At 40.4% G+C, this 10591-nt stretch overlaps 1 protein-coding gene and 1 pseudogene across 1 annotated transcript; both read left to right on the plus strand.

Annotated features, from left to right (window-relative positions):
- The first annotated feature begins 763 nt into the window (after positions 1-763).
- On the plus strand, positions 764-1001 carry LOC114214833 (ubiquinol-cytochrome c reductase complex assembly factor 6 pseudogene; annotated as a pseudogene).
- Positions 1002-3952: 2951 nt separating this feature from the next.
- On the plus strand, positions 3953-10224 carry NDUFB4 (NADH:ubiquinone oxidoreductase subunit B4). Its single transcript, XM_028110488.1, has 3 exons — positions 3953-4172; positions 8052-8198; positions 10077-10224. The coding sequence occupies exons 1-3, from the start codon at positions 3993-3995 to the stop codon at positions 10137-10139; spliced, it is 390 nt and encodes a 129-aa protein (XP_027966289.1). The 5' UTR covers positions 3953-3992; the 3' UTR covers positions 10140-10224.
- The last annotated feature ends 367 nt before the right edge of the window (positions 10225-10591 follow it).

A 10591-nucleotide genomic window follows, 5' to 3' on the forward strand; every position in this document is an offset into this window, starting at 1 on the left:
CATTTGCTGCATCCCCCAAATGCAGGCCACTGTGATCCACCTAACAGGAGGGAAAATGTGATAGAAGGGAAGGAAGTCAGAGAGGAGAGACACAACAGTCTTAGGCAACTGCGATTTAAATATCTTACTTTTTCTAATTTTACAAAAACAGAATGGCCATGTAAGCACATTTCTAGGGCCTTTCCCAGGGTTCTGGAGAGGGCTCATGTAAGGAGGGGACCCTGCATTAGTTTGACAGCATATCCTTTGCTGATATTCAATGTTAGGACAAGATTTTTAAAAACAAGAATAAAGGAAAATGCTCACTAAATGTCAGCTGCTGTTAATCACTGATTAGTTAAATCTCTGGGCATTGGGTTTACTCACAAATTTACCTATGATCCTACCCAATTAAGAGAAGGACTGCTCTTCATAAGCAGGGACTTACTTGCCTCTTACAGTTTCTGTATTCACCTGTCCATCTTCTGTTCCCTGAAATCCTGTCCCATTCTTACAACCTGACTACCCCTGCATATTTGCATTTCTCTCCTTCTCCACTTTACCAATTTATCCTCCCTCTTCCAGTCAAATACAGGTTAAATACAAATACAAATACAGTCAAATACATATACTTAGCCCTTGTAATCCATGTCCCAATAAATTCTGACAAATTCTATTAAGAAAAGTAAAAGTCTGACTTTCGGTTCCGCCGGCTGGCTGTCCGATGCGACCCCGGCGCGCACTTCCGCTCGCCCTCTGACCCGCGGCCGAACGAACAGCCGGTGCGTTCTGCGACCCCCAACCATGCCCGCGGGCGTCTCCTGGGCCACGTATCTGAAAAGGTTCGCTGCCAGCCTCCTGACCATGTGCGCCGGGGCCGAAGCGGGGCACAGGTACTACCGGCCGGACCTGACAATACCTGAAATTCCACCAAAGCCTGGAGAACTCAAAACGGAGCTTTTGGGACTGAAAGAGAGACAACATGAACCTCAAATTTCTCAACAATAGAAACCTCAAAATACTTAACTCTGCCAAGAACTCCGTGAATAATATTATGAGTATTAAATATATATTTTTAAAGTTAAAAAAAAGAAAAGTAAAAGTCTTCAAAACATGAAACGTTCTTTGGTGAAATCACCACTTGTGAAATTGTTTCCCACTTAAATTGTTTCATTTGCTAACCCTAATGCCTACATCCACTCCTATCAAAGTCTTAGTCATCCATTTGGAAATATCTAGTCCTCAAAAACAATAGAAATTTATCGCAAATCTTGAAAAAGATGTGGACTTCCATAAAATTGATGAAAGTGATGTTGGTGAACTGCTGGATCCACATGCAAAGTGACTAATAAAGGAAAGCTCAGAGTTGGACCAGATAACAAATGAAAAAAAGACAACCAATAAGAATGATGATGACATCAATGCTTCAAAAGGAAATAATTTAGTTTCAAAGGATTAAGAAAGGACCTTGGAAAAACTGGGTAAAGCCCTCCAACATTTCTGCAAATATGACCCTGCTGCAGAAGTCAAATGCAAAGTGAAGGATAATGAGCTGTATGAAAATAACCATGTCCACAAATTAACACTTGATTTATCAGAATTAGCACAACATTGTAACAGTAACCTTAAACGTTAAATATAAGATAAATTCATTTTCATAATTTTTTGATTGCATTATTTCAAGATAAAGTCTCGATCAAGTCTTTTTCTTTCATTATGGAGTCTAGGTCTCCCTCTTAAATAGATTCACTCCGGGAGGACATTTCCTGGAAAAAGGAGGAGGGAAAGGAAGACCTCTTGTAGTCATCTCTATGTTTCCCAAACACACAATAGTAGAAGAATCCCTTCAGGAAACTGTAAAAATTACAGCCTCTTGGGTGCCCCTGCCAGATCAGTTCTGAATCTTCAAGAGCAGAACAGAACTTAGGACTCCCATCTTTTTGACAATCATCTTAAGAGATCCTTATGATAATCAAGCAAATGTGGGAACAAACACCTTAACTAATCCAAAGGGAAATGATGTAGTTTATTCTCTCTGTCATTCTCTCTCTTTCTCTCCCTCTCTCTTCACTTTACAAAGTCTTTTTAAAACTTTGTCATCTGGAGTCATTGCACTCCTTTCTTCTTTCTTTTATCCTTTTTGCATGCCCTTCTTCCCAGATCAGTGTCTAATCTGTAAACAAAAGGTTTTTCAAACTTTATCAAGATTGTCTTTAGAATTTACAACCTGCTCCTGCATTTTGTTTTGTTTTATGGTATTTTAAAACACCTTTGAAAAAAAACAGAACTTTCTTTTCTCCTTTAAAAGTGAGTGTAAGTGATTTGTTTCAAATTTCTTTTTTCTACATTCCCTCAGCCTGCATTCTCATGAGCCCATTTTGCTCTATATTCATTTGGACATTAAACTGCTTTGTGAATATTACCATATCTTGTCTGTTCTTTCTGTACTGCCTGCCTATACTGTCAGCTCCTCAAAGACAAACACCACGGCTTTTATTTCTTCTGCATTTCCCCCACTGAGCCTAGGAGATGGACTAAGATTGACTAGCGCGCAACATGCTTCACCCAGTGGGTGCTTAATAAATATTTTAAAACAGTATTACATTGTTGAATAAATTTGACAGCAGTGCTGCTCATCACTTCAAATGCCAGCACTTTCTAGGTCCCTTCTCTGCCTAGCAACCATTCCCCAACATACCTCTATGTCCCCAGACATTGCATCCAAGCTGAAGCTCTCTTTTGATCCAGCTTTCCTTGCCTGAGTTACGGAAATATTGTTTACATGTTTTCTCCTGAGGAATGTCATACTGGTACCCACAGACTCTGCCGTTCAACTTGAAGTTGCTTTTTCCCCCTTCGTGATAGTGGGAGAGAAGGACGTAGGCATGAAGGTTTCCTTTCCGGTAGCCCCCTCTTATTTCCCCCAAATCATCTTTCACATTAAGATACAATGCCCCTATGCATAAGGGAATCAACTAAGGATGATTTTCCTTCTTAGGACCCAAGAGTGCTAAGGATTTTAGGTAAGAGGTTTTAGTATTTAATTAAATACTGTTTCTTCGGGAGCTTTATTCAGTACTTCATTTGTTAATGACTTACTACAGTCAGGTAGGCAACATTTCTCTTATAACATCATTTTCCGGGGCACCTGGGTGGCTCAGTCTTTAAGCGTCTGCCTTCCGCTGGGATCATGATCCCAGGTTCCTGGAATCCAGCCCGGTGTCGGGCTCCCTGCTCAGCGGAAAGCCTGCTTCTCCCTCTCCCACTCCCCCTGCTTGTGTTCCCTCTCTCGCTCTCTCTGTCAAATAAATAAATAAAATCTTTAAAAAAATAACATCATTCTCCTATTAAACATTATTTCGTGCCTATGAAAAACACGCCGCTACTTAATGCTGTACCAATCTAATGTGGTAACGTACAGAAAAGCTTATGCTTTTTCTTGGTTCGGGCACTGTGTTTTGCAAAGCACTTTGGCACGTATTTATTATCTTACTTAATCTTCACAAAAGGTTTGGTAGGTGGACAGAATAGGGGCCATTATCCAGAATGAGCAAGAGGAAACTCAGAGACATTAAGTGACTTGTCTAGTCACACACCTTGGAGGAACTCACACTGAAACAGGATTCTAGCTACAGCCAGTCCCATTTCCTGTGTCTGCCACTCTCACCCGGCTCAACTTCACAAAATAAAGCTCTGCTATGTCCCTAAAGATGATATGTAAGGCTGCTAGGAAGTAGCAACAAGCAATAGATTGTAGGTAGCTAAAAGCGGGAAGCGGGGGGCGGGGGGAGGCGGTGCTGGCGAAAGGGCAAGGAAAGCACACTGTGCATGCGCAGATCGCTATTCGGGGCCCAGGACCCGGAGGAAGGTTGAGGAAAGAAGCGGAGCTCCTGGGCAAAGTCTTGTCGCCTACCTTCCGCTAACGCGCAAGCGCACTTCCTCAGGATGAAGGTCAGAAGAAAGGGGACGGGCCTCGGAGTCGCGCAGGCGCAGTTGTGTCCCGGATTGCCAAGATGTCGTTCCCCAAGTACGAGCCGTCGCGTCTGGCTACCCTACCCTCTACCCTCGACCCAGCCGAATACAACGTATCTCCCGAAGCCCGGAAGGCGCAAGCCGAGCGGTTGGCCATAAGATCCCGGCTTAAACGGGAGTATCTGCTTCAGTACAACGACCCCAGCCGCCAAGGGCTCATCGTGAGTCGTGGGCCGGCCGGGCGGGAATCGAGGGCCTGAGTCCGGGCGGTCCCCCATCCCCGGCCGGGCAGCCCAGACCGGCTAAGGGAGGCCACGCAGAGGGGCGGCCACCGTTCCGGATCAGTGTTTTAGACTTTGGCCCTCTTCCAGGCCGAGAGAGCAGGCCCACCCACTAGCCCTTTGCCTTGGGCGGAGAGCTTGGTGGTCAAGAGGACGGTCCTGAATTCACACCGGGCTGGGTTTGAGTCCCGGCTTGATCACTTCCCGCCTGGGTAATCTTGGGAAAATGACTCAACTCTGCTGGTTAGCCCCGATTTTCCTGTCTGAAAAACGGGGATAATACATGTTAGAATTAAATGAGATAAGGCACATGACTGGCCAACACAGTGCCTGGGCTGTAATGAGTGTTCAAATAACGTGTGTGTCATTTTTTAAAAAAGCAGTTTTTCACCTTTCAGTTCACAATTCATAGCAATACTGCTCTCTCCTGATGGGAATATAATGACTTTTTTGTTTATATCTTTTGAAGACCCGAGAACTGCAGCTAGTTGAAACTTTGTGGTCTTTGAAGTCAGAAGCCAAGGCAGAACATAATGGCAAACTAGATGACCTTAGTTTGCCTAACCCCTCTAAACGTTAGTTTTCTGATCCTCTTAAATGGGAAAGGTAGTCCATTCTTTATAGAATCATTGTAAGGTTAAATGAGATAGTTTGTATAACATTGCAGGCACTTAATACATAACCAGTAGATTCATAGCTATTATTATTTAGTGAGTGGGCTTTTCAATAATTTTCTGTACAAAAGCTGTTTAAATATGGTATCAAATATGATATTAAAAACAAAGCAACCAAAACTTTCCCGAGCAGTTGCATTGGTGTTCTGTAGGACTTTTTGGAAGTTAAGACAATTGAAGGAAGTTTACATTGTGCAGGCACTATCTAAACCCTTTCTGAATATTATTCAAATGTCACAAGTAGTCAAAGAGGCCCTGTTGTTATCCCCATTTTACAGATGAGAAGACGATATGGGAAAGACAAATAGGTCATAGAGTGATACACCCTTAGCAAGTGATGGAGCAGAATTTTAAACCTTGAACTGTGTAACCCAAAACATCTGCCTAACCAGTTGGCTTGATGTCAGAACCTGAGAAGAAAGTGTGGAGGGAGACATTTGTTATTTACATACACAGGGTTTGATGTGCCAGATGGCGGAAGTTTAAACTCCGGATTTTCTGTTTTCTAGTTCTGTGCCCTGGGACAGTTTCAATTTTGTCATGCAAGAGACAGTAATACCTGCCTCATTGGTGGTTCTATTAATTAAATGAGTGCTTGGCACTTAATCATTTAATGATCAATACATGGAAATTCTTTGCCTAATCTTTACCAATGATTGATTCAGTGAATAAGTAATTGCTTTTATAGGCCAGGCCCTGTTTTAGATGCTGAGGTGACTGTAGATTCCTGTTCTTGCAGAGCTTTCTTTCCAGTAGGGCAGACAAGTAATAAACAGGTTAAAAAACTAAATTGTTTAGCATGTTAGTGGCAAGGGATAAGAAAAATAAAGCAAGGAAGGGATAAAGGATGTGTGTTATGTAGTAGGAGCTGAAATTTTAGATAGCCCTAGGGAAGGCCTTCCTTGGAAGGTGACATGAAGGAAGTAAGGTGAGGGAGCTAGCCACACAACTCTCTGGGAAAGTAGCATTTTAGGTAGAGGGAACAGCAGATGTAGGGGTCTAAGGACCCCTACAGAAGTGTGTCTGGTTAGTTGTAGAAATACTGAAGAGACCATTGTGACTGAAGTGGAGAAATTTAGAGCAAAGTGGGAAGAGATGAGGTCAGAAAAGTACCTGGAATTAGATCAGACCAAGCTTTGTAGGTCGTTGTAAGGACTTTTACTGAGTACGTAATCTGCCCTTACATTTTAACATATCTCTGGTTGCTTAGTTGAAAATACATTATGAAGGAGAGCAAGGAGACTATTTAGGAGGCTTTTGAGGTAATCTATCAGGATTTTGACAGTGGAGATGGTAAGAAGTGGTGAGTTCTGAGTATATATTGAAAGTAAAACCAACCAGATTTGCTAGCAGATTGGATGTGAGGTGTAAGAGAAGGGTCAAGGATGATTCCAAGGTTTTTTGACCTAAGTGATCAGAAGAATGAAGTTGCTTTTTACCAAGACGGAGAAGAATGTATTCCATTCCAGGGAGTGGAATATTGGGAAATCAGTTTGAGATACATCACATTTGACATTCTTGTTAGACAACATGACAGTGTTGAGCAGATAGTTGGACATTATGTCTGGAGTTCAGGGTAGAGGTCTGGGAAGGTATAATTTTGGGAGTCATTGGCCTATAGATGGGATATTTAAAAGTATGTGACTGGAGGAGATAAGATCATCAAGAGAATGAATATAGATAGAGAAGACCATTGAAGTCTAAGCTCCAATATTAAGAGATTGGAGAGATAAGGAAGAAGAGAGCAAAAGAGACCAAGAGGGAATGGCCATAGAGTTAGGAAGAAAACCAGGCAGGTGTGTGCCCTGAAAGCCAAAAGAAGAAACAATTTCAAGGAGTGTTCACCATGGCAGATGCTGCTGATGGTTCTTTGGACATGGAGTGGTGTCCAAGAAGGAGAACTGTCTCCCATGGAGTGTGTTTTGGAACCTCTCTTAACAGCAGTACAGGTTCAATGAACTATGGCCATGGGACTGTTGATATCTTTATCAAATGAAATGACTGTTTCTGGAAGACCGATCTGGCAGATAAACGTAGAGAGGTGACTGGTAGATTGAGAATTCTGTCCTGGGAGAATTCAAATATGTTAATAGCAGAAGGGATAGATAAAGAATAGATGTATTTATCCTTTCAGGTATTGAACTCAGACATCCCCATAAACCTATTATATCTTGTGTCTTCACCTTTACTGTTTTCTGCAAACAGTTCGGTTTAAAATGGATCTGTGGAAGATCCAGTTTAATTATTTTAATCCTATCCATCATGACTTCTTGGTGGTGTATAGGACCTTGAATGTTCTCCTTTGGTATTAAAGTTTTAAAGCTGATTTCATCTGCTTATTTTTAATCTGCGTATCAGTTAATTAGAGCAAATAATTTTATAAAATCATTTGGGGATTTAGCTAATTAAATTTAATTATGTGTTTGGGGCAGATTTGCTGTCTTACATAGTTGTGCTAGTATAAGTATATTAAAATGGACAATATTTTTTCTTAACCAAGACAGTCTGATTATTTTTCTTTAACAACCCTGTCCTCACTACAAATTATTTTAATAGTGTAAAATGTAATAATTTTGCTTATAAAATATCAGCCAAGTCAGCTTAAAAATCTTAAAGTTCAGAGTTGGCCTACTTTAGTCTTCACCTTCCTGCAATTTATTTGAAGCCTGGAAAGACAGAGCAGGGTCAGGGGGTAGCATTAGAAAGGGTCCTGGAAACAAAGTACAAAGCATGATAGAGCATATGAAATCTGTCCTCATTGGGAATACTGTGGTTTAGTTGGTCACAATTCAAGAAAGACAATGAAGCTACAAAACAATCCAGAAAAGAAAAAAAATTATCAAAGAGAAAAAGTGGCTTCTCTGGTGGATTAAAAAGATTAGGTTTCTTAAATCTTAAGTAAATGGAAAGCTGAGGGGTGATACAAGAATCTTTTAAATTCTGAAGGACTTGAACAGGATAGGAACATCAGAGAGTTACTCAACAAATACTAGAAATGAAAGATCTTCCCTGAAGCAATACTCAGGGTGTACCCTTAACTATGGTGGAGCACAAAAGGCATCTCTTCTGCTCCCCCACAAAAGTTTTGATGAGATTGTTTCAGTGTGGTTAAGTTCCTATAACTTTTTGTTTTCCTGAATTTTAGGAAGATCCTGCCTTGATTCGTTGGACCTATGCAAGATCAGCAAACATCTATCCCAATTTCAGACCCACTCCCAAGACCTCGCTCTTAGGAGCTCTGTTCGGAATTGGGCCCCTCTTCTTCTGGTTTTATGTTTTCAAAACTGACAGAGTAAGTACCTGATGTGTTTCTATGTGATAGGTTCCTCTGTGCTGGATGCAGGTCTTTCTCTTGGCATTTGCTACCAGTGCTCATCCCACCTTGGTCCTCTACTCTTCCTTCAGTTTCTCTCTCCTTTTATCTTTATTCCTTTCCAGCAGGAATTAAAACAGAAAGTTTCAATTACATGTTTGGTTTTATTGCTTTATCGTTTCAACTCATATTGAAATATACTTTGCTAAAAATCACAATAGTTTCTGAGTCTTTCAAATTTAATTTAATGGCCGCTCTAGAATTTAAAATAATAAGTTGGTCAGTTTAAAGTTCTAAGGCTTGAACTTAGACTGAAAGAGTTTTCCCGGTGTGTTTTAGGTGATGTAAAGGAATTGTGCTGTGAGTATTAAGCAAGAGACTACAGAAGTAACTTTAAAAAGTTAACACTAAGGGCTCCTGGGTGGCTCAGTCGGTTGGGTGTCGGACTCTGGGTTTCGGCTCAGGTCATGAGCACAGGGTTGTGAGATTGAGTCCCACATCTGGCTCCACGCTGGGCCGGAGCCGCCTCAAGATTCTCCCCCTCTTCCTCTGCCTCTCCCCCGCATGCGTGTGCATTCTCTCAAAAAAATTAATACAGAAGTTAAACTTTCCTATTTTGATTTACCTTTAAATATTATCTTTGCAAACCTTTATATTTAGCTTTCTTAGTTCATTTTTTTTAAAAAGATGTTTATTTGGGTTAAGTATTAGCAGAATACATAAATCATTTAGTGTGTTCCCTGTTTATATGAATTCTAGTTATGCTGGTCACATTTTGTGGGTTAATGTTAAAACTTTGTAATATGCTAACAGTAGGAAAGCAAAAGCAGCCTGTGGTGGGAATCTGCCATCAGAGGCCATATGGTCACAGAGAAACCCCATTTATCTTTGACACTAGGCCACCCTGGTACTAGACCCTCAGCAGGCCTTGTGTTGCCATCTAGTCTGGAGCCCACTCATCTAGCTCTGTTTTAAACTGGCCAATCCACTCTCCTGTTAGAGCTTCTGTATTTTGATTGTCTGATAAATTACCTGCTTAACAAAAAGATAGGCCACACTTAATCCAGAAGGTGTTTGCATTTTGCTTTTGACATAACTTTTTAGTGGGGTAATATAATTCTTCCAACATGTGCATAAGATGTTTTTAAATAGGAGTGTTTTCTCATTGTCCCTTATTTCTTCAGACTGCTACTTCCTCACACGTACTCTGTAGGCTTTAGACAATGGGGGATTGGAATTGGGTTTGGAGTATTTCAGTCCTGTTTTTCAGATTGTACCATGGGTTATGACAAAATACATTGTTTTCCAGTACCTTTTTTGTTTGTATATTTTGCAAAATGGTCACCACAGTAAATCTTAGTTAACATCTGTTAACATCGTTACAAAAGACAATCTTTTTTCTTGTAATGAGAACTTAAGATTAATTCTCTTAGCAACATTCAAATATTCCATATGGTGTTACTAACTATAGTCACCATGTTTACATTACATCCCCATGACTTATTTATTTTGTAATTGGAAATTTGTACCTTTTGACCCCCTTCACCCATTTTGCCCACCACCCACCCCCTGCCTGTGTCAGCTACCAGTCTATTCTCTGTTATCTAGAAGATTGTACTTAAGAAATGGCACAATTTCATTCCTTTTTTTTTTTAATGGCTGAATAGTGTTCCATTGTATACATATACCCTGTCTTTATCCACTCATCCATAGACGGACACAGGTTTTTCTGTATCTTGGCTATTGTAAATAATGTTGCAATGAACATGGGTCAGAAATGTGTTGTTTCTAATGAAGCTTTTTTTTTTCCTTTTTGTTTTGTTTTGTTTTTTTGTTTTTTGTTTCTTCTATCTGCAGGATAGGAAAGAAAAACTTATCCGGGAAGGAAAATTGGATCGAACATTGAACATTTCATATTAAGTCTGGCACCAAGAAGCAACAGTGACTCCCCTGGGCTCCAGATCTTTATATTATTGTTTAAATAAAGCTTCTATTAATCATTAAATACTTTCTCTTAATATTACCTTGATTCAACAAACATTTGCTGGATAATATAATGTAAGAGTTCACAGTTTCATGAAGAAACAGATTCATGTTCATTCATTTAGTCATTCAACAAATGAGCATCTACTATGAGCCAGGTACTGTGCTCTGTGCCCAGAATACAGCAGTCAATAAAACAAACTTAGGCCCTGTACTTAAGGAGTACACACTCTGACAACAGTTTATTCAGTGATTGTTATTTGTGAGCTCATATCTAGTACTACTTAATACCTAAACTTTTGTCTGGCTCCAGCCCCAGTGGAAAATGCAACAGAACAGTAACAACAGTGTGGTAAAAAAAAGAATAGGGATTCAGGAAAGTGATGGAG

The sequence above is a fragment of the Eumetopias jubatus genome, unplaced genomic scaffold, assembly GCF_037043125.1.
Source record: "Eumetopias jubatus isolate StellerSeaLion01/CBP00866 unplaced genomic scaffold, mEumJub1_p1.0 scaffold_1, whole genome shotgun sequence".
NCBI lineage: Eukaryota > Metazoa > Chordata > Mammalia > Carnivora > Otariidae > Eumetopias > Eumetopias jubatus.